Raw genomic sequence first — 24,525 nt, forward strand, 5'->3', positions numbered from 1 at the left:
AGCTGCAGAAGGTGTTTATAAATTTTGGAGATGAATCCCTTGTCGGTTGATTCATTTGCAAAGATTTTCTCCCATTCTGTGGGTTGTCTTTTCATTTTGTTTAGGGTTTCCTTTGCTGTGCAGAAACTTTTAAGATTGATTAGGTCCCATTTGTTTATTTTTATTTTCTGTCATGACTCTAAGAGGTGGATCTGAGACAATGTTGCTGTCGTTTATGTCAGAGAGTGTTTGGCCTATGTTTTCCTCTAACAGTTTTATGGTATCTGGTCTTACATACAGGTCTTTAATCCATTTTGAGTTTATTTTTGTGTATGGTGTTAGGAAAGGTTCTAATTTCCTTCTTTTACATGTGGCTGTCACTAGTTTTCCCAGCACCACTTATTGAAGGGGCTGTCTTTTCTCCATTATATATTCTTGCTTCCTTTGTCATAGATTAGTTGGCTGTCAGTGCATGGGTTTAATTCTGGGCTTTCTATCCTGTTCCACTGATCTATATTTCTGTCTTGGTGCCAGTACCATATAGTTTTGATGATTGTTGCTGTGTAGTATAGTCTGAAGACTGGGAGCCTGATTCCTCCAGCTTCCTTTTTCTTTCTCAGGATGTCTTTGACTATCCTGGGTCTTTTGTGCTTCCAAACAAATGTTAAAGTATTTTGCTCAAGTTCTGTGAAAAATGTCCTTGATAATTTGATAGGGATTGCATTGAATCTGTATGTTGCCTTAGGTAGTATAGACATTTTGATAATATTAACTCTTCCAATTCAAGAGCATGGTATATCTTTCCATCTATTTGCATCATCTTTGATTTCTTTCATCAGTGTCTTATAGATTTCAGAGTACAGTTCTTTTGTTTCTTTAGGTAGGTTTACTCCTAGGCATTTTATTCTTTTGGATGCAATGGTAAAAGTGATTACTTCCCTAATTTCTCTTTCTGATCTTTCATTGTTAGTGTATAGAAATGCCATTGATTTCTGTGTATTAATTTTGTATCCTGTGACTTTGACAAATTCATGGATGAGCTCTAACAATTTTCTGGTAGAGTCTTTAGGATTCTCTAGGTATAGTATCATGTCATCTGCAAATAGTGATCATTTTACTTCTTCCTCTCCAATTTGGATTCCTTTTATTTCTTTTCCTTCTCTGATTGCCATGGCTAGGACTTCCAAAACTATGTTGAACAGTAGTGGTGAGAGCAGATATCCTTGTCTTGTTTCTAATCTCAGGAGGAATTCTTTCAGCTTTTCACCATTGAGAATGATGTTTGCTGTGGGTTTGTCGTATACGGCCTTTATTATGTTGAGGTAGGTTCCCTCTATGCCCACTTTCTTTTTTTTACCATAATTATATCGTTTATTTATTTATTTTTTTTATTATTTTCCCACTGTACAGCAAGGGGGTCAGGTCATCCTTAGATGTATACATTGCAGTTACAGTTTTTTCCCCCACCTATGCCCACTTTCTGAAGGGTTTTTATCAGAAATGGGTGTTGGATTTTTGTCAAAGGCTTTTTCTGCGTCTCTTGAGAGAATCATATGGATTTTATTCTTCAGTTTATTAAAGTGGTGTATTGCACGGATTGATTTGCAAATATTGAAGAATACTCTCATCCCTGGGATAAATTCCACTTGATTATGATGTACAATCCTTTAAATATATTCCTGGATGCAGTTTGCTAGTATTTTGGAATTTTGCATCGATGTTTATCAGTGAAATTGGCCTGGAGTTTTCTTTTTTTGTGGTACCTTTGTCTGGTTTTGGTATCAGTGTGATGGTGGCCTCATAGAATGAGTTTGGGAGTATTCCTTCCTCTGCAATTTTTTGGAATAGTTTCAGAAGGAGAGGTGTTAGCTCGTCTCTAAATGTTTCATAGAATTCACCTGTGAAGCCATCTGGGCCTGGTCTTTTGTTTGTTGGAAGTTTTTTAATCACAGTTTCAATTTAAGTTCTTGTGATTGGTCCATTCACCTTTTCTCTTTCATCTTGATTTAGTCTTGGAAGATTGCACTTTTCTAAGAATTTGTCCATTTCTTCTAGGTTTTCCACTTTATTGGTGTATAGTTGCATATAGTGGTCTCTTATGATCCTTTGTATTTCTGTGATGTCCGTTGTTACTTCTCCTTTTTCATTTCTAATTTTATTGATTTGAGTCTTCTCTCTTCTTTTCTTGATTAGTCTAGCTAATGGTTAGTCAATTTTGTTGATCTTTTCAAAGAACCAGCTTTTCATTTCATTGATCTTTTCTATGGTTTTCTTTGTTTCTGTTTCATTGATTTCTGCTCTGATCTTTATGATTTCTTTCCTTATGCTAACTTTAGGTCTTGTCTGTTCTTCTCTCTCTGGCTGCTTTAGATGTAACATTAGCTTGTTTATTTGAGCTTTTTCTTGTTTCCTGAGGTGGGCTTGTATTGCTATAAACGTTCCTCCTAGAACGGCTTTTGCTGCATCCCATAGGTTTTGGAGTGTCGTATCTTTGTTGTCATTTGCTCCTAGGTGTTTTTTAATTTCCTCTTTGATTTCTTCAGTGATCCATTGGTTGTTTGGTAGCATGTTGTTGAGTCTTCACGTGTTTGTGTTTTTTGCAATTTTTTTTCTTGTTGTTGATTTCCATTTGTATAGCATTGTGTTCAGAAAAGATGCTTGATATGATTTCAATTTTCTAAAATTTACTGGCGTTGGATTTGTAGCCCAGGATGTGATCAATCTTAGAGAATATTCCATGTGCACTTGAGAAGAATGTGTATTCTGTTGCTTTTGGATGGAATGTTCTATTAATATCTATTAAGTCCATCTGGTCTAGTGCTTCATTCAGGGCCTGTGTTTCCTTGTTGATTTTCTGTTTGGATGATCTCTCCATTGCTGTAAGTGGAGTGTTAAAGTCCCCCACTAGTATTGTATTATTGTTGATTTGTCTTTTTAAGGTTGTTAGCAGTTGCCTTATATATTGTGGTGAACCTATATTGGGTGCATAGATATATCTTCTTCTTGGATTAATTCTTTGGTCATTATGCACTGACCTTCTTTGTCCCTTAAAATATTTTTCATTTTAAAGTCTATTTTGTCTGATATGAGTGTTGCTGCTCCAGCTTTCTTTTGATCCCCATTTGCATGAAATATATTCTTCCAAGAATCTTGAATCTTTTGATGGACTGAATGTTAGAGCTGAAGGAGAAAGAGAACCAGGGGTCTGGCTCTGGGTGGGACACAAAAGGACTCTACTCTTGTGTTGTAGACAGACTTTGCAAGCTATGGACCCCTCAGGGGCCTAGGGGATCCACTAGGCTAATCGTGACAGACAAGTTTCAATGGGCTTGGAGAAAGTAATGGACAATTACAGTGACTTCAACCCCAGGAGATGAGAATAAGAATTAATATTCCAGGGAATTCCTATCGTGTCTCAGTGCTTAACAAACCCAAATAGTAACCATGAGGATGTGGGTTCCATCCCTGGCTCCACTCATTAGGTTAAGGATCCAGCATTGCCCTGAGCTATGGTGTAAGTCACAGAAGCAGCTCAGATTGGGGTTGCTCTGGTTGTGGCATAGGCTGGTAGCTGTAGCTCCGATTAGACGCCTAGCCGGGAAACCTCAATATGCTGTGGGTGCAGCACTAAAAAGACAAAGAAAAAGAAGATTAATATTTTTGGAAGACAGAGGGAAATCTGTGTAAACTTGTGCTGTGCTGGTCCAAGGACTGAAGGAGCATGCAAGCTTTTCTGACTTTCTCTCTAGACACTAGCCACCCCCATCCATCCCTGCTCCTCTGATTAGAGTCAATCCTTCCCACCATAACAACAAAACTATGTGGTACAGTGGGTTCAGGATCCAGCATTGCTGCAGCTGTGGCACAGGTGGAAATCGCAGAGCAGGTGCAATTCCTGGCCCAGGAACTTCCACAGGCAGGGGTTGCAGCCAAAAGAAGGAGAAGGAGAAGGAGAAGAAACTATGGACTAACCTAGTAATCAAGGGTAAGAGCGATGAGGACAAGCACCCAGACAGTGTCAAACTTCCTTCCCTGGTCACTTCACATGGTGGAGTTGGGACTCAGACTGTCTTCTCTGTGCACACTTTGCCGAGGATGATAGAGCCAGTGTTAGTAGGCAGTACTGAGTACCTTGGAGGAGAGGCTCTGGGTTTAGATTCTATCTAAGTCAGCCACCCTGAACCTCAGTTTTCTTCTCCATGAAAATGAGACTAAGAGGTTTCACCTGGTGGCACAGTGCGTTAATGATCCAGCATAGTCACTGCAATGGTTGGGTCACTGCTATGGTGTGGGTTTGATCCCTGGATCCAGAACGTCCTCATGCCACAGGTGTGCCACACACACATCCAGGAGCCTGATGTGCCTGCCTTGAATCATTGTGGGGATTTTTTTTTTTTGGCAGCACCCTCAACCTGCAGAAGTGCCCTGACCAGGGAACAAAGCAGGGCCAGAGCAGTGACAATGCCACTCTTAACTTCTAGGCCATCAGGGAACTCTGGGGTGTCTATAGCCTCAGAATGAGCAGAGGAGAGGACACAGCTTATCCTAAGAAAAGGTGATTCCTAAGTGCTCTAGTCACTCTGTGCACATGGTTTTCTGTTCTGTCTATGTGTAAGGAGAGAGATCAGATTCCGCAGATCAGACCCGAGTCATACCTTTCCTACCTCCTTTCTCTTCTGGCAGGCACCTGAGAACAGGAACGGGAGGAGGAAGGTGTTGCCTATGCAGTGGGGCCCTCGTTCCAGTATCTGACCTGTGGGTTTCACACAGCTTGGGTTTTAGAATAATGGCAGGGCCCACGGGGCAAAGAGCGGCCTAGTGTTTGGGGAAGCAAAACTCACCCTGGCAGCCTCCCTACCTTGAAGACAGAAGCTATTCACTCTGCCGGAGACCCAGAGAGGAGAGGCTGGAGTTCATGAGAGCTAATACCCAACTCTTGCCCAGTGCAAGGTACACATTACAAACCTCAGCTTGGCAATTTCTGAATAAAGCATACCTCAGTGCACTCTGCCAGACCCTGCTGAACAGACTGCACCAGAGGGAAATTTCCGACTCGAGAGGTTGCTCCTCATCATTTGTTCCCGCCAAGCTTTGGTGTGAAGACTGCTTTCCAGGTGAGATCTCATGCCGAAAAATAAAAATAAAATAACCATTGCTTTGTGACAGCCTCTCCACTCACATGCCAAGTCGAAATGTTCACATTGTGTTATGCTCAGAATATGGTGACCAACATAGCTAAGGAATAGGAGGAACTTCCGCTGAAGAAGCGTATATCTGGCACCTGTTCTGTAAAAGGCACCTTGTTAGGTAGGTACGGCGAAAAATCCTTGTGGGTTTCTGATCTTAACTGATGAAGGAATAAGGAAAGATGTGGGCACTTTCTGGAGGCGAGCGGGTGAATGGAGCCCTTCATATGTGAGGACACGGTAAACGTTCCCATATTTAACCTTTCTGGTTACAATTTAAAGTAGGCAGCTTTCGTTGCCTCCGTGACGGATAAGAAGGTTGTAATACTTAAGGTCAGAGAGGAAATGAGTAGATGAAAAAGGACACGAATACAGACCAGATTTATTGGGGGTTTTTGTTTGTTTGTTTGTTTGTTTGTTGCTTTTTGGCTGCACCAGCGGCATAGGAAAGTTCCCAGACCAGGGATCAAACCCGTGTCACAGCAGCAAACCAAGCCACTGCAGTGACAACACCAGTTCCTTAACCCTCTGAGGCACAAGAGAACTCCAGACCAGATTTATTGTTTATTTAAAGTGTATAATAAACATATTTACTCTCAACAGTTCACCCATACGGCTACCACCACAATCTATGTGTTTGTGTTCTCTTTCTCTCTCTCGCTCACTTTTTTTTTTTTTTTTGTGGTCTTTTTAGGACCACATCGGCAGCATATGGAAGTTCCCAGGCTAGGGCTTGAATTGCAGCTGTAGCTGCCAGCCTGGGCCACAGCCACAGCAACTTGGGATCCAAGTCTCATCTGCTCACAGGAATGCGAAATCCTTAACCCATGGAGTGAGGTCAGGGATCAAACCTGAGCCCTCATGGATACTGGTCGGTTTCATTACTGCTGATCCACAGTGGGAACTCCCTGTCTGTGTTCTCTTTTACATTTCTGCTTACAGAGTTTCCTTGTAGCTCAGCAGGTTAAGGATCTGGCATTGTCACCGCTGTGGTTTGGGTCACTGCTATGGCCTGGGTTCTATCTCTGGGCCAGGAATTTTCATATGTTGAAGGTGGGCCCAAAAACATTTTATGGTTTTATATATATATGGTATATGCCCTGTTTTGTGTCCTATGTGATCTCATTCTATTTTAACACTTTCCCATGTGTCCACACGTCTAGGAATTACGTCAATGTCATGGAGTTGCATCATATATTACATTTCTTTTCCCTGTTTCTAGACACTGGGATTTTGTTCAGCCCATACTTACTTATGCCTTATCAAATTCTGCTGAGCGTTATTCTTTTGACTCGTGTTCTTTGGATTAATTTCTCTTTCTGGGAATGACTAGGTCAAAGGTTCTGCATTTCCCTCCCAAGGACACCACCTGTTGCCCAATTCTGGCAGCTCACAGAATGTCCAGTGTCCTAGGAACATCAGGCTCCGTGGCTTTCAATCTACCTTATGTCTGAGGCACCATGCTGGCTTGTTGGTTTGTGGGCGCATCCTTGGAGGGTGGTTTCAAAACCTGTACTTTTCAGGAAATGTGGTAACATGACAGCCCACCAATTGGATATGCATCTCTACATTGCATCTGAAACTTAGGTAACTTCCCCGTGAGTGGCCTCTAGATAAAAGGTAAGATTGGCCTTCAGGAATTCTACACTTTGTACAGTCTGAAGACCCTCAACACACGGCAAGGGTATCTCTACCTTGGTCTGGACTTTTATTCCTGACACAACTTAGCACAAAGCAACTGAAAGTCTTTCCCAAGGCCAGCATATATTTATGCACTTGATAAGATTATCTCTCTATCTATCTAGCTAGCTAGCTAGCTACCTACTATCTATCTATCTATCTATCTGTCTATCTATCTATCTATCTATCTATCTATCTATCTATCTGTCTACCTATCTATCTACCTATCTATCTGTCTATCTATGCGATCTATGCCTCTGAAAGTGGGAGTGTCTAGACAGACAGGTAAATCCAAGCTTCTCCTACATTCAATCACTCACTACCCATTTATCGAAGGCATCCTATGTGCCAGATACTGTGATAAGCATCATAGAAAAGATAATAAATAAGATCGGTTGCCTTCCTTAGAGAAGCAATGGTCTAGGAAAATAAACTCTAACTCAATATAACAAGTTCTGTAACGCCGATAGGCATAAACACTTTTATGAGAGCAGAGAAGGACTAATTATTCGGTCTGAAGTAGGCCACCATAGAGGGAGCCACTGGGGCTGACAGGCCCTTCGGCTAGACTTGGAAGGATGAGTGGAAGCTGAGCTCAGCAGTGAGGACTCAGGGAATGGCAGATGGGGAGTAAAAGGCAGGAAGGACCGAGGTGCTACAGCAGACACCATGTTGAAGAACTGGCCTGTGGTCTTTGTGGTCAGGAGTAGCCTCAGAAAAGCGTACGGAGAGAGACCAGAGGCAGATGGTCAAGAAGGCCCCGTGTACATCTCCTTAAGTAAATCTCAAGGAGATCAGCAGCTGTGGGTCAGGTGAGTCAGAGCCTTTGTGGTCTGGCCGAGTCTGTCCTCCTTCTCCATTCTGAAGGAGACACAAGGGGCTATTAAGCACCTGCTGTTCTTGGAGTTCCCGTGGTGGCTCAGTGGCGAGGAACCTGACTAGTATCCATGAGGACATGGGTTGGATCCCTGGCCTTGCTCAGGGGGTTAAGGAGAAGGCATTGCCGTGAGCTGTGCCATAGGTTGCAGATGCGGTTTGGGTCTGGCAAAGCTGTGGTTGTAGTGTGGGCCGGAGGCTACAGCTCCAATTCGACCCCTAGCCTGGGAACTTCCATGTGCTGCAGGTGAAGCTCTCTTTAAAAAAAAAAAAAATAGCATCTGCTCTTCTCTTCCAGTGATTGACAAGGTTCTGGGAAGGAGGCAGGGGGACACCCACAGGGATAACTTGGACATTCACCAGTCCACACATTGCACAACATGTTAAAGCACCAGGATCCAAAAATCTAGGGAGTGAAGTCTTTGTACGCTTGACATGTTTTTCCATAGAAAGAAACTAATAATGGCTGCATTTCTGCAAATCTAAATCTTTTACAACCATCCTGAAGAGCCAGTAGTCCTGAGCAGTTAAGCTGAAAAGGAAGAATCCCTGAGTCCTGGGAAGTCAAAGCAAACAGAGAGCAGAGTCGGAACTGATGCCCTAGGGCTGAACACCTAATTTTGGCAAAGACTTGTAGCCAAAGATCCTTGGAACACACCTGTAATCCACCAAAGTCGGGTTTACTGTCTCTTGCAATGAGAGAGAGCACACCGCCAGGGAAATGCAGCGCCTCTCAGTAAGAGTGTGTTGGGAGGGACCTGCCTGGTAGGCGATTTGGGGGAGGGTTCAAGGACACCAGGGTTTGGTCTGGCTTGGATACTGCCAGGAAGCCTTGCACTTCTGTTTAATCCTTTCATCTGTGGAGCAGAAGGAGAAGAGTAGAGGCAAAGATATAGCAGCTGCTTGTTAACTGGAGAGAGGAGTATTTGGCCAGATTTGCATAAGAGACAGTCTCCTTGTTTTTGTCTGTGTTCAAGCATGATTGTGACCTTGCATGATGTTGCTGTTCTGTGACAGGGCTATGTTTTAGGGGCTGATGTTTTTTCTTTCTTTGTCAAATTCAAGAAACACTTCTAAAGTGGAATGAGGACCTATTTTAGGTCGATGACCTGGGGAGCTGAAAGTAGCAGAGAGGCAAATAAGTACAGATGACAGGGACTTGCTTCCAACATGTACATTTTTCTACCAAGAAGTACCCCTGACTGTTTAAAACTTCAAAATCATTTGTTGAAAAGACTCTCCCATTTCCATGTGCTTGTCTAGGCAATTGTTGAAAATTAGGTGACCGCAAATGCCCACCTACTTCTGGGCTCTCTATTGTATTTCATCGATTTATTTGTCTGTCCTTTATGCCGAGCCCATGATCACTCTATCTTTCCAGCCAGCCTTGAAATCATGTAGATTTTAGAATCAGCTTGACTTTCTACAAATGAAACTTGGGGTGTTTTATTACTAGCTTGAATCTATAGATCAGTTTTGGGGAAAGATGGTGACATATTAGCAAGGATGTGTCTTCCACTTTTTTTTTCTCTCCATGCTTCATTACAGATGGTTTTGATGGCTGTGTCTAGCTTCCTTCCTTTTGCCATGTCTTACATACTGTTAAGCACATCCAGTGTATTTTTCGCAGATGTATTTTTTCTTTTCTACAACCTCGATGTGCATTTTCTTTATATCTTCCATATTTCTCCTCATTATGCTCATGTGTTCCTCCATCTTCTTACATATGAGGTGGAAGTTAAGAACTATTTAAGATCCTTGTCTACAGGTTCCAACATCTCCGCAATTACCTACTTTTATTTTTATTAAAAAATATATATTTTTTTGGGTGTACTTGCAGGTTGCTGAAGTTCCCAGGCCAGGGATCGAAACTGCCCTACAACAGTGACCTGAGCCACAGCAGTGACAATACTTCACCTTAAAAAACTGAGCAACTAGGACCCTCCCTTTTTCTTTTTTAGATAAGGATAAACCTTATTCGCAAGGATTACTGCACTAGGGGGAGAGGTGCTGTTGCCATAAGAAAAATATTCCACAATAGTTGTGCAAATGTCTCTCCTGGGTCTCATTTTACTGATGTGTGTTTTTCTATTTTCTTGGGGTTTTATGTGGTTAGCATTTTTATTGACAAGTAGACCATTTGAATTATTTACTCTTTGTTGATGGATTTTTGTTATACTTACATATGGTATTGTCTTTTGTTCTGGTGCAGGGCTAAGTTACTGGAATCGATTGGATTATTTCAAGACTTGCTTGTTACAAGTGTTAGGGTGGCTCTAGAACAGACAAGGCTGAATTTCACCCCCTGCTATGCCTGAGCATCTTACCCAAAGCCCAGTTATGAGGTCCTTCCATTCCAGCTCATGAGAACACAAATTATTCTCAGTCTTGTATGAGCAACAGCAATTTCCCTACCTACTCCTTTCCAGTGATTCTTTCAATAGGCGAAAGGCTGAGGTGGTTTCCCCTTAGAGAGATCAATCTGAACCAAAGAATTTAGGAGATTGCTCTTCCCCAAGAATTCTCCGGTTCTCCCTGTGCCTCTCTCTCTGAATCTCCACCCTGGTCTCCCCAAACTCCAGTCTCTTTATGCACAAGTTAGTGAGCTCCCATGATCTGGTCAATTTTCATTTCCCTGAGCTGCAGCCTTCAAACAATAAGTTGATTCCATCTCAAGTGCCACATTTCCCATTTCTCTGTTCTCAGGGATCATATGACTCTGCTGCCTGATGGCCAACATGGGAAAACTGTTGTTTCATTTACTTTGGTTCGTTTTGTCATTGTTGTAAGTGGGAAGGCAAATAATCTAGATCCTATTACTATACCTTGGCCTGAAACAGAAGTATCTTTGCTGCTCTAAAACACAAAGTTTACCAGTCCTGGAGTGTAGGTAGCATCTCCGGCATGGCCGGGTTTTTATTTTATTTCTTTTCTTTTCTTTCTTTTTAGGGCGGCACCCATGGCATATGGAAGTACCTGGGCTAGGGGTCAAATCAGAGCTGCATTTGCAGGCCTTTGCTCCAGCCATAGCAATGCAGGATCTGAGCCACATCTGCAAACTACATCATAGCTTGCAGCAACACCAGATCCTTAACTCACTGAGCGAGGCTGGGATCGAACCCTCATCCTCACACAGACAACAGCAGGTCCTTCACCCACTGTGCCACAACAGGAACTCCTATGCATGGCAGGCTTTAACACAGTATCTTCTCAAAACACCTCTTTGGAGTCGTCATTACAAAGTAACTTTGTCCTCCTTCCAAATCACAGTTCCAAATTCTTCTCTTCTTTTTTCAAGTCGATAGGATTTTATGGGCTATTTTGGCAATCCCAATTTGATGCAGTGAGTCAAATATGTACAAATGCTATTTTCACACCACCTAACAATTAGACAATATGTACTATAGATCCAAAGGTGAGTCTTAGGGATGGGGTAGAAGGTGAGGCTCCGTGATAAGGTGAGAGTAGCAGCTTGAAATATGACTTGGCACTTAAACAGATAAGCAAGAGTTAACTGTTTGTGGTTTAAACCATGTCAAAGTGCCCTATATGCAAAAGATGGCATCAAAATATCATGCAATAGGAGTTCCTGCTGTAGCTCAGCAGAAATGAGCCCAACTAGTATCCATGATGACATGGGTGCAATCCCTGGCCCTGCTCGGTGGGTTAAGGATCTGGCGATACAATTAGCTGCAGTGTAGGTCGCAGACATGGCTTGGATCTGGCATTGCTGTGGCTGTGGCATAGACTGCTGCCTGCATCTCTGATTCGACCCCTAGCCTGGGAACTTCCATGATGCCTTGCATGCAGCCCTAAAAGGACAAAAGTGGAAAAAACATAACCATGCAATATATAGCACTTTAACCCAAGTGGGGAGAAGGAGGAGGGAGAAAAGAGGATGGGGAGGAAGTGGAGGGTGAGGAAGAGGAAGGGTGGCAGGAAAAAAATAATATCTGTTCAATGCTTACTATATGGCAGATCCTTTTCTAAGCAGTAATGTCCTCTTTTAATGTATTAGCTCATTTAATCTTCACAAAAATTCTCTGAGTCGGATGGTAACATTACCCTGTCTACTTTGAGGAAATCAAGGCACAGAGAGGCTAGGTCACTTTCCCAGGTTTACACAGCTTATTCCTCGTAGAGTCAGAAGTCCTGATGGAGCTTCAGAAAGCAAGCCCTGCGTTTTCTGCTTTTCTCATCCTCCTTTGGGATGGGGGAGGACTTTAGGGAAGATAATACCACAAAGGAGACACTCAAGAGGGCTCTGGCATTCAGCATAGAATCTGAAATTAGCACAGAACTTGCTACTCTTGTTTCTGAATCTCCTCTGGCTCTTCTCATTTCTGGCTATTATTTGGTTGTCTCTCTAGGCTAAGGCATCTCCCACGATGTTCCTGTTGCAAGGTGCCCAGATGCTGCAGATGCTGGAGAATTCCTTGAGGAAGAGCCTTCCTACATCCTTGAAGGTGACAATGAAAACTTCTGAGAACCAAGAGGAAGAGGGACCAACATTGTTGAGCACTTATTCTGTGCCAGGCATCATTGCATGTTTCCTCTCATTTACTTTGCATAAGCTCTCTACAAAGATACTCGCTGTTATGGCCATGTCACCAACGAGAGGGTGGATGCTGAGGGAAGTGATTTGCCTAACACCCCATAAATAGTGAGTTGCAATACTGTGGTGTGAAGATAGGAATGCCTGAGACCTCACACTGGTTTGGGCTGCAAGGTGATTCAAAAAGTATTCCCTGCCCCCTTTCCCAGAAACATTCCATAACAGCACTGGCAATTTGCCCCAGAGGTCTCCTGCAAAGTTAGCTACAACTACATGTTCGTTTTTAATCTGTTTTCCCTAAAAGAACATTTGCCAGGTGAGAGGTTGACCATCACAGGCTGTCTTTGAAATTAGAAATAACTCAATTTCTATTTGACTTAAATTTTCCAATTGCTCTGCACTTATTGCACTCGGGCTATTTTGCGGCTGACCCTGTACTCTTTCTGTTAACCTGGTACAAATGATCAGAAATCTCAGGATCAAGTAAGACATACACACAGGAGTTCCTGTTGTGGCTCAGTGGGTTAAGAATCTGACTAGTATCCTGAGGATTAGGGTTTGAGCCCCAGCCTCTCTCAGTGGGTTAAGGATCTGGTGTTGCCATGAGCTGTAGGCTAGCTTGTATCTGGTGTTGCTGTGGTTGTGGTATAGGCTCGCAGCTACAGCTCTGATTTGACCCCTAGCTGGGAACTTCCACATGCTGGTGGGGCTGTAAAAAAGACAAAAAAAAAAAAAAAAGACATACACATAAATGCCCACATCCAGAACTGTTCAAGTGTAACACTGATGACAGAATCAAGTTTTTGATTGTGTTTTTCTTTAGCAACCAAAGAGATGGGATCCATCCCAATGGAATTTAGGTATGACTCCGTGTGTGTGTGTGTGGTGTGTGTGTGTGTGTGCAAGTGCGTGTAGAACAATCGTTTCTCTCTGAAACTTATTTTAGATAGACACAGAAACTAGGTTTCTACTGATTTACAAGACATTCCTATAAGATGCAAACATTCTAGGTAAGATCATCGCCTTCTCCTCCCTCACTCCCTAGTACATTTGTTACTCTCTTCTTTCAGCATAAAGGAGAAAGATGTTAGTGTTAGGGTATTGATAGACATATGGCTTCCTTTTCATGTGTTAGAAATAGACTAATGAAACAACCTGCCCTGTTCTTTAACTACTGCCCCCCAGTAACCTCACATCAACTACTATAAAACTGTCAAGTCACTCACTTTGGTAGATCCCACTGACAGTCATCTCTGTTACCTAACATTGGTGAACTGTCTTCGCTTGCTAGTCCTTAAGAACCAGCCAACCGCTCGGAGAAACGGTCATTTTTCTTGGAGGTTACGTCAGGGATACCCTCTATGAACACTTGCCTAAGATGTGTTTATGGTGAGCAGCTGTTTTTGAAAATTCGTCAGGCTTGAAGTTTTTCTTCCATGATCCATTGTGTCGGATTTTGTGATTTAAACTTCTCTTAACTCCTTGTCTTAAATAGACCCCAAACACTTTGGGAAAACTCTCGGAGGTTCCCAAGTGTTCTTTCTTGGAGTATCTCTGTAGCAGTAAGATAAGTGGCCCTCTTGGCTCCTCAGCTCTTATGGAGAAATAACATCGGTGGTATACTAAAGATGTACAGTTTACCTAGGTTGGTAGCTAGAATAGTTGTTTGCCACTTACTTTTTTTAAATAAGATTTTTAGTCTTTCTATTATAGTTGATTGGCAGTGTTCCGTCAAGTTTGGCTGTACAGCAAAGTGACCCAGTCAAACATATACACATTCTTTTCCTTGCGTTATCCTCAAGCATGTTCCATCACAAATGACTAGATTAGTTCCCTGTGCTACACAGCAGGATCTCATTGCTTATCCACTCCAAATGCAATGGTTTGCATCACGACTCCAAACTCCCAGTCCATCCCACTCCCTCCCCTTCAGGCTTGGCTCCAGGTCCATGAGTTTGCTTCTTTTCTGTGGATAGGATCATTTGTGCTGTTCATTAGATTCCAGATGTAAGTGATATCATATGGTATTTGCCCGTCTCTTTCTGACTTACTTAGTATGAGAGTCTCTGGTTCCATGCATGTTCATGCAAATGGCATTGGTTTGCCAGCTACTTTTCTTTTTTAAAATACTCAATGAATTTACTGCACATATAGATGTATAATGATCATCACAACCCAATTTTATAGCATTTCCATCCCAAACCCCAAGCTCATCCCCCCACCCCCAACCTGTCTCCTCTGGAAACTCTAAGTTTTCCAAAGTCTGTGAGTCAGCATCTGCTCTGCAAAGAAGTTCATTGTGTCCTTTTTTTAAGATTCCACATGTAGGTGATAGCATATACTGTTGGTGTCTCACTGTCTGGCTAACTTCACTCAGAATGATAATTTCTAAGTCCATCCATGTTGCTACAAATGCTGTTATTTCTTTCCTCTGAATGGCTGAGTAATACTCCCTTGGGTACATGCACCACATCTTCCTTGTCCACTCCTCTGTCGATGAACACTTAGGTTATTTCCATGTCTTGACTACTGCAAACAGTGCTGCAAAGAACACTGGAGCACATGTGTCTTTTTGAGTCATGGTTATCTCTGGATAGATGCCCAGGAGTGGGATTGCTGGATCAAATGGTAATTCTATGTTTAGCTTTCTGTGGAATCTCCGCACTATTTTCCACAGTGGTTGCACCAATTTACAATCCCACCAACAGTGTAATAGGGTTCCTTTTTCTCCACACCCTCTCCAGCACTTACTGTTTGTAGACTTTTGGATGATGGCCATTCTGGCTGGTGTAAGGTGGTACCTCATAGTGGCTGTGATTTGCATTTCTCTACTAATGAGTGATGTTGAACATGTTTTCACGTGTTTTTTGCCCATCTGTATGTCTTCTCTGGAGAATTGTCTGTTTAGATCTCCTGCCCATTTTTGGATGGAGTTGTTTTTGTTTTTGTTTTTTGGTTTTTGGTACTCAGTGGTAGGAGGTATTTATAAACTTTGGAGATTAATCCCTTGTCAGTTGACTCATTTGCAAAGATTTTCTCCCATTCTGTGGGTTGTCTTTTTGTTTTGCTTAGGGTTTCCTTTGCTGTGCAGAAACTTTTAATCTTAATTAAGTCCCATTTGTTTATTCATGCTGTCACTGTCGTTACTCTAAGAGGTGGATCTGAGAAGATGTTGCTGTCATTTATGTCGGAGAGTGTTTGGCCTATGTTTTCCTCTAACAGTTTTAGAGTATCTGGTCTTGTATATAGGTCTTGAATCCATTTTGAGCTTATTTTTGTCCAAATTGTTATCCACATTCCACCAAAGGGCACCCCCACTTCACAAAGACAGTTCCACCTCTATCCCTAATAAGTACAGAATTATGTGCAAGATTTCAGGAATAGAAAGGCATTCTGGTGCTTCTAGAAAGTTTGAAAAGAGGAGTCCAGCAGCTCCGAGGTGGCAAGAGAAGCAATTTCCAGCCACTCAGCTCTGCACAGGCTCTCACCGCGCTGCCCCCATCACCCCAGGACTCCCCACCACAAGCTCTCTGCCAGTTACGTTTAATGGAGGTGTGACCTAGAACTCAATAACGTGCTTTGGGTCTCAGTTGAGAAATCATCCAGTGGTTCTTCTAAGTGTTGGATCCAAAATACATTTTATTGTGTGTGTCAACTCTAATTGATTCCATTTAGATAGCTGCCTGACTCCCTGTGTTCTGAGTTCAGCAGAGGGAAAAAAAAAAAAGAGTTTTATGTACTAAGGCCACGGGGTTCCCGCTGTGGCGCAGTGTAGTTAAGAATCCAACTGCAGCGGCTAGGCTTGCTGGGGAGGTGCGGGTTCACTCCCCAGCCAGCAGGGAGGTAAAGGATGTGACGTTGCTGCAGCTGTGGCTCAGATTCAATCCCTGGCCCAGGAACGTCCATAGAATGTGAGTGAAGCCATTACATAAATGAATCAATAAATGCCAGGGGAATAAGGACGAGTAACAGTTGCACATAGTTTCAGATCTTATAATGAATAGCATATTAGTTAGTGTAAAACAATTTTGCAGAACTCCAAATGCAAATGTGTAAAAAGAAAATGTCTCTGCTTTGCAAAACTATACTGAATTTCCATATCAAGCCTCCATTCATGACTGAGAGTGGGATAAATTGGGATAAACTCAGCCAACGTAGGGAAATGTTTTCCCCCTCTTTATCTGCGTGATCTAACACCAGTAGTTCCCGTGGGGAGGAGGGTAGTCAGAGGGAAGGAAAGATGTTGGTACAGTCTTTGGTCATCATTTGTCCATGGCAAAAATCATTAAACTGTGTATCTTCTTTCTTCTTTCTTTTGACCTTTGGTCATTGGCAAGTGTCCATGCTGGTATCTGCAGAGGCCTCTTGTTGACCATAGTCACGAGGCCCACGCTGGTATCCACTGCTGCACTCCTCAGCCCCCAAACCACCAGGCCACTGAAGGTCCATAGGCTGTTTCATTCCTCCTTTCCCCTTCCTCTCTCTCTTTCAACATGGTGGGATGGGAGATCCAACACTGGACTGAGGCTATGGGACCCCACACCCCTTTCTCTTGATCACTATGCTGTAGCCTCTGCTTATTGGTGGGAGGAAATTACCTTTCCAGGAGGTAATATGGACATATATGTTAAAGAGTTTCAAACATGTCCCTAACCTTGGAGCCAGCAATCAGCCTTACGGATAAACGAAGAAAATATCAGGTGCCCAGGCTAAGACTTCTCTGCAAGCAGGCTCTGTGAAAAATGGCTGGTTCAAGTGAAAATTTGTAAACCACTGAGATGACCGTCAACAGGCAAATGAATACATGAACTGTGGCATATGCATATAATAGGGAATCCTATGGAGCCATTAGAACATAATCGAAAAAGTTTGTGTTTATGAACATAGAAAGAAGCCCAGAATGCACTCAGTAGATCCAATTGATTTGCATTTGTAAAATTGTGTATCTCTATATAGTCTACAGAAGCAAGTCTGGGAAAAGATAACATTAAATCCTACAGTCAAGAGTGGTGTTCTTCAGATCATTCACTTTATTTGCACAAAGATTTTACTGTATTAGATGTATGGTTTACATTAGATGGGAAGACAAATCTCTCACTTGAGGTGAAAACAAAGTAGCATCTGGAGATTTTTGATGTAGAGGCCTATTTTTCCCTTTTCCACCATAAAATTTCATGAAATCATAGAAACAAACCTTGTCCTGATCAATGTCCGTTGTCATACTTCTTCTTCTTTTTTTTTTTTCGTTAAGGCAGCACCTGCAGCATATGGAAGTGCCCAGGCTAGGGATCTGATCAGAGCTGTAGCCGCTGGCCTACGCCACAAGCACAGCAACACAGGATCCGAGCCACCTCTGTGACCTACACCACAGCTCACGGCAATGCCAGATTCTTAATCCACTGAGCAAGGCCAGGGATGGAACCTGAATCCTCATGGATGCTAGTCAAATTCGTTTCCACTGAGCCATGACAGGAACTCCTGCCATTCCTTCGTAATAACCCAATCCTCTCCTTTCTCGGGTTACTGCAGGTTTATGGCACCGTCTTCCACATGAACCAGGGAAACCCCTTCAAGCTAAAGGCCTTGGTGGACAAGTGGCCTGATTTTAACACAGTGGTTATTCGCCCTCAGGAGCAGGTAAGATGCCAGATGTAGAACAAATATGTACCCATGTTCATATTTGCTGGGTGCCTACCATGCGTCAGGCAATGTGATAGACCCTGGGAATACAGAAATGAGTCACAGTGATGGTAGATAAGTCCCTGTCCTCAAGAGCCTCCCAGCCTGGAAGAGAATGCAAACAAGCAAATAAATCACAACTCAGTGTAAAGTGTTCAGGAGAGTGTACAACATACAGATGCAGCACAGGCAAGAGCTCATTAAACTGTGGAGGATGGAGTGGAGGGAGTTCCCTCTGTGGCTCAGCAGTAACAAACCTGACTAGTACCCACTGAGATGGGTTCAGTCTCTGGCCTTGCTCCCTGGGTTAAGGATGAAGCGTTGCCATGAGCTGAGGCATAGGACGCAGCTGTAGCTTGGATCCTGCCTTGCTGTGGCTGTGGCTTAGGCTGGCAGCTTCAGCACTGATGCAGCCCCTAACCTGGGAACTTCCATATACCATGGGTGTGACCCAAAAAACCAAAACCAAAACAACCAAAAAACTCTGGTGGTTGGAGATGGAAGTTACAGGATCAGATTAAAGATAACTTTCTTCCCCCCCCCATGCCGGGCTGTACAGCATGGGGATCAAGTTATTCTTCATGTATACATTTTTCCCCCACCCTTTGTTCTGTTGCAATGTGAGTATCTAGACATAGTTCTCAATGCTACTTACTCAGCAGGATCTCCTTGTAAATCTATTCTAAGTTGTATCTGATAACCCCAAGCTCCTGACCCCTCCCACTCCCTCCCTCTCCCCCCAGGCAGCCACAAGTCTATTCTCCAAGTCCATGATTTTCTTTTCTGTGGAGATGTTCATTTGTGCTGGCTATTAGATTCCAGTTATAAGGGATATCATATGGTGTTTGTCTTTGTCTTTCTGACTCATTTCACTCAGGATGAGAGTCTCTAGTTCCATCCATGTTGCTGCAAATGGCATTATGTCATTCTTTTTTATGGCTGAGTAGTATTCCATTGTGAATATATACCACTTCTTCCCAAGCCAATCATCTGTTGATGGACATTTGGGTTGTTTCCATGTCCTGGCTATTGTGAATAGTGCTGCAATGAACATGCGGGTGCATGTGTCCTAAAGATAACTTTCTTGATGGATGTTTCATCCAAACTGGATTTTATATGTAAATATATTTTTGTTTGGCCGAGAAGGCGAGGACATTCTAACCAGAGAAAGTAGCAAGGAACAATATAGAGAGGTATGAAATAGGATGCATAGGATGATCATAAAAAAACAAATGCATAATATTTGAATTGTCATAGGCTCTCTAAGGAAAAAAATTAAAAATAGTGAAACTAGATAGTTAATTCCTTTCAAAAACAAAAAATCCTCAGCTTGTTTGAAAACATCCAGTAAAATTACAAATTTCTAAAAACACATCTTGCCTACAAATTGATAAAATATTTAAACACCATGAAATTAAGTGATGTATAAAAGGAAGAAATTTATATTAATAATAGAACTGAACTGGAATAAAATTGTTTGATCTTTTATCTTAAGTGGGATCTTCACAGAACAAAACGGGGTAGTGCACCATTGCTGCCTTGGGAGAGTATTTTCGTGCAACATATTTCAACTATTTCTAAAAATATTTTTGATACTGCATTCGTTGTGGTAATAGTTTCCTGTGCCTGCTTCTTCCCAATAATCTCAGCTCTTATTTAATAATTATAGGGGCTCTTTCTAAACAACTGGTTTCTTTGATTTTCTGTAACCACAATTTGTTCAACTATTGTATTTTTTTATTGTTTTTGTTTTTTTACAGCCGCACCTGTGGCTAGGGGTTCAACTGGAACTGTAGCGCCAGCCTCCGCCAGAGCCACAGCAACGTGGGATCTGAGCTGCATCTGTGACCTACATCACAGCTCACGGCAATGCTGGACCCTTAACCCACTGAGTGAGGCCAGGGATTGAACCCGCTTCTTTGTGGATGCTAGTCAGGTTCCTTAACCACTGAGCCATGATGGGAACTCCCTATTGTATTATTTTAAGAAAGCATTTCTAGTTGGTCTTCATCTTCTTCGGCGTCATTAAGTATAGATAGAGATTTCAATCCAGAATTATCTATAACCAAACTCAATACTGTCATCTTCATCGTCCATGCATTCTGGAAGTATTTGAAATGTGGTACAGTTTCTCCTTGCAACAGATGCTCGTCCTCATCAATTGCTGTTCTCTTCTTCTGGTTGAGGAAGATGCCCATGTTGAAGAATGCTGTGTCTCTGAGTTGAAATTTTCACACAACATATGCGTAGAAAATAGGATCGTTTTGCAATTTTCCATCCTCGTTGGAATCCTGAATCTCTCATCTTGATCTCATGGTTTAAATGATTCAGAAAAATTTGTAATGCACCAGTACAAATACTAATATTTTAGTACCTAAAAATACTACAGGAGTTCCCATTGTGGCTCAGCAGGTTAAGAACCAGACTAGCATCCACGAAGATGTGCGTTCAATCCCTGGCCTTGCTCAGCGGGTTAAGGATCCAGGTTGCTGCACGAGCTGCGGCGTAGGTGGCAGATGCAGCTCAGATCCGGCATTGCTATGGCTGAGGCATAGGCCAGCAGCTGCAGCTCGGATTTGACCCCTAGCCCAGGAACTTCCATGTGCCACAGGTGTGCCGCCCCCCAAAAAACAGCAAAAACAAAATACCCAAACAAAACAAAAAAATAGAGTAGAGTGGAATGGTTTTAGCTGTCACCATCATGAAACACAAGGAATTTATTTTATTCCCCTTTTCTCAATGACAACAGGAGATGACAGACGACCTTGATCACTACACCAATACCTACCACATCTACTCCAAGGACCTGAAGAACTGTGAGGAATTCCTTGGCTTACCAGAAGTCATCAACTGGAAACAGCATTTGCAGATCCAAAGTAACAGGAAGGGCTTATGTACTGGCTCACATCTCCATCTGCAGCAATTGCTCCTAGAACACGTATCTCCTTTGCCCAAGCTCCACTCCCTCAGCCTGCTGTCAGCTTTTTTATTCAGCTGCAACCCTACCTGGAGAGGGGAAAAAACACCCTCGAAGCTCGCGCAGAATGGGCTTCCTATAGAGAACCATAGCATACTCCCCTGATAGCCAAGGATGTATGGCGTATTTTGCAGACGTAGCCAGGATCCCTTAGGGTGTACTGGGTGTCAGAGCAGAGCTTTCCCTAGGGACTTTCATTCCTGGGATAGGATGGCTATGTCTCAGAACACCCCCCCCCATCATAAAGAACAACTGTCATCACTGTGAGCACGCCCTCAGAATCAGACCACCTAGGAAGGCATTTGCCTGTTACTTGCTGTGTGGTCCTAGCCAGTGACTTCTCCTATCTGAGATCATGTTTTCATATGTACAAGTGGGGATGATAAAGGTAACTACAAAGCAAGAGTACTGAACAGAGTAAATGAAATCTCTGTTTTTTTGTTTTTTTTTTTTTTTTTTTTTTTTTTTGGCTAGACCTGCAGCATGCAGAAGTTCCAGGGCCATGGATGGAACCCATGCAAACAGCCGTGACCCTGGCCACATCAGTGACAAGGCCAGATCCTTAACCTGTTGCACCACCAGGGAACTCCTAAATGGAATCTTGAGTAGAAATTGCTTAGTACAATATCTGGATGCTTCAGTTAACGTTCACCTCCTAAGTCTCAAAGTCCACAATTGGTCTGGGCTTTGCAAAACAGTTCTGCTAATAGCTTCTGGGTTTAGCTCTACAGTTGCAGTCAAAATTGACAGGTGGATTGTGTGTGTCTGAATGACGGTTCTGGCTGTCAGTGCTGGCTGTGCTGATATCATGATGGGAGTATGTGTCCTCAGCAGACTCCCCTAGGCCTAGTCACGTGGTATTGGCCTCCGTGTAACCAGGAGCACAAAGATATGACAAGCCCCAATTTGCAAGCACTTGTAAGCCTCTCCCCACATCAACTTTACTCTTTCTCTGACAAACAGCATGATATTGCTTATTACATGGAATCTTAAAAAATGGTATAAGTGGACTTACGTTGGAAAGTAGAAATAGACTCACAGACATAGAAAACAAACCTATGGTTACCAGACGGTAAAGAGGGGGAGGAATAAATTAGGAGCCTGGAATTCAAATATACACAGTACGGGAGTTCCCGTTGTGGCTCAGCAGGCTAAGAATCTGACCAGTACCCACGAGGATGTGGGTTTGATCTCTGGCCTCACTCAGTGGGTTAAAGGATGCACAATTGCCAAAAGGTTGTAGGTTTCAGATGCTGTGGCTTGGACCCTGCATTGCTCTGGGTGTGGCGTAGGCCCCAGCTGCAGCTCCAATTCGACCCTTAGCCCAGAACCTTCCATGTGTCGCATGTCAGCCCTAAAAAGAAAAACACAATCATTGCATTTCTCCTTATGATCCCACCTAGGTTCTCAGTCCAGCCTGAATGAGGTAATACAAAAGCTTGCAGCCGCTAAATCCTTCAACGTCCAGCAGACAGAAAACATTCTCTACATGACGCTTGAGACAATAAAGGAACTGGCTCCTTCCCTGCTGGATGAAAAGAACTTGTCCCTTACCGATGGTAAACCCAAGGCCATGTGAGTTTGATGAAAGCTACCCCTCACTTATTACTCCTCTCACCCCCAAAACAGCCTCCCAAATTTTCTCCTCCCTTTCACGCTGGCTCCCCACCAGCAATCTCCTTGAAGGCAGCCAGAATAATCTTCTCCTAAAAAGGTCTCTCTCCCCTCCTTAATATACCCCACCATTTCCTTTCTCATCTGGTGTACATCAGGCCTGGGTAAACGTCTTTGACCTGTCTTATTCTCTCAGTTCACGCACCCCCAAAAACGCCTTTTATTCTCTCCCTCTGTCATTACAAGGTCACTCGCACTCCAGGATCTCCATTCACTTTTTCCTCTGCCCGCTCTGTGTCTCAAGATTACAGAGGTAAGAAGAACAAACATAAACCTCTTTACTCACGACCTTTGCTTTTCTCTTGGAACCTCCCTAGTGACCAAGAGCAGTTTCAACTCTCATCCCTGGAACCTTCCCACGCTGCCTTGGTGAATCAATTATGGCAATTCGGTGGCAATGAGAGGAGCCAGAGATTCATCGAGCGCTGCATCCGGAACTTCCCCTCCGTCTGCCTGCTAGGGCCTGAGGGGACCCCGATAGCTTGGTCCCTGATGGACCAGACAGGAGAGATGCGGATGGCAGGCACCAAGCTTGAGTACCGGGCCCAGGGCCTCGTCACCTACGTCATCTTTTCCCATTCCCAGGTTCTGACCAAACTCGGTTTCCCCTCCTATTCTCACGTAGACAAGAGAAACAAAATTATGCAGAAGATGAGTCACACTCTGAATCACCTTCGCATGCCCTGTAGCTGGAATCAGTGGAACTGTGTGCCTCTGTGAAGCAGCCCTGAACCCAAGACAGTGGGGATGGGCCTGAGGCTGTGGGTAGACAGAGGGGGAGCCTAAACTGTCATTGTAATCATCAATAAAGTAGTGGATGCTGTCCGTATAAAAGGTATAGCAATATGCCTATCCGGGACCTGGTCATTTAGAAACAATGAAACCACCCTTTTAGAAACGAATGAAACTGGACTTCCTGTTGTGGCTCAGTAGGTTCAGAACCCAAAAGAGTTCCATGAGGATGCGGGTTCAACCCCTGGCCTCAGTCACTGGGTTAAGAATCCAGCATTGCCGCAATGCTGTGCTGCTGTGGCTGTGGTGTAGCTGCAGCTCCGATTGGACCCCCTAGCCTGGGAATTTCTGCATGCCACAGGTGAGGCCTTAAAAAGGAAGAATAAAACAATTATACTCTAATGAAAGGAAGAAAGAAAGAAAGAAAGAAAGAAGAAAGAAAGAAAGAAAGAAAGAAAGAAGAGAAAGGGAAAGTCATTCCTGCAGAATTTTATCACCAGACAAGATACCACCTTTGGATTAAAATAAGATGAACTGAAGAATCAGTATTTGTAGCACCCACAAACTCTTCCTTGAAAAACACAAATACAGCATTTTACTTTTTTAAAAAAAAGAATAAAACAAACCAAGACGGAGGGACATTCTACCATACAACTGCCATGTACACATAAAAATTCTAAATATCATGAAAGAATAAGAAATGTGGAAGAATTATTCCAGGTAAAAAGAGTCCAAATAATGTGACAGTTAAAGCAATTGGAGGTTCTGGATTGAAAGCTGGATCAGAAAAAAAAATGCTTTAAAGATATTATTGTTATAACTGGCAAAATTTGTATCTGGTCTGTGTATCAGTTACCAGTAATAAAGGAACGTTAAATATTATGGATTTGATCATTATTGTGTGTTGTGGTTATGGAAGCGAATATTTCTCCACTGTCATGATATATGCTGAAATAATTGGGGGAAATGATTGGAATGTCTGCAACCCACACAAGAAGTTAAATGTACATGTAAAGCCAAATGTGGAAAACTATAACTGGTGAACATAGGTAAAAAGTATGTACGTTTAATGCATTATTGTTGCAATGTTGTGGAGGTTTGCAATTTTTACAAACGGAAAGCACAAATAAGATGAATTTTCACATTTTTTCCAATGGTCCAATAAAGAAATCAGTAATACCACGTGA

The 24,525-nt window shown here is 42.8% G+C and overlaps 1 protein-coding gene across 5 annotated transcripts; it reads left to right on the forward strand.

Annotated features, from left to right (window-relative positions):
• On the forward strand, positions 4,866–24,525 carry LOC100518109 (glycine N-acyltransferase). 5 transcript variants are annotated; one of them, XM_021082999.1, is made up of 7 exons: positions 4,977–5,093; positions 5,196–5,286; positions 12,092–12,187; positions 17,806–17,913; positions 20,705–20,831; positions 22,336–22,507; positions 22,924–24,525. In XM_021082999.1, exons 3-7 carry the CDS (start codon positions 12,110–12,112, stop codon positions 23,324–23,326), a joined length of 888 nt encoding a protein of 295 aa, XP_020938658.1. In that variant the 5' UTR covers positions 4,977–5,093; positions 5,196–5,286; positions 12,092–12,109; the 3' UTR covers positions 23,327–24,525. The 5 variants fall into 5 exon arrangements, with proteins under 5 accessions (XP_020938657.1, XP_020938660.1, XP_020938659.1 ...); XM_021082998.1 differs by lacking the exon at positions 5,196–5,286 and having other exon boundaries at positions 4,866–5,093; XM_021083001.1 differs by lacking the exons at positions 5,196–5,286; positions 22,924–24,525 and having other exon boundaries at positions 4,883–5,093; positions 22,336–22,511.

Source organism: Sus scrofa, chromosome 2 (assembly GCF_000003025.6).
Source record: "Sus scrofa isolate TJ Tabasco breed Duroc chromosome 2, Sscrofa11.1, whole genome shotgun sequence".
Lineage (NCBI taxonomy): Eukaryota > Metazoa > Chordata > Mammalia > Artiodactyla > Suidae > Sus > Sus scrofa.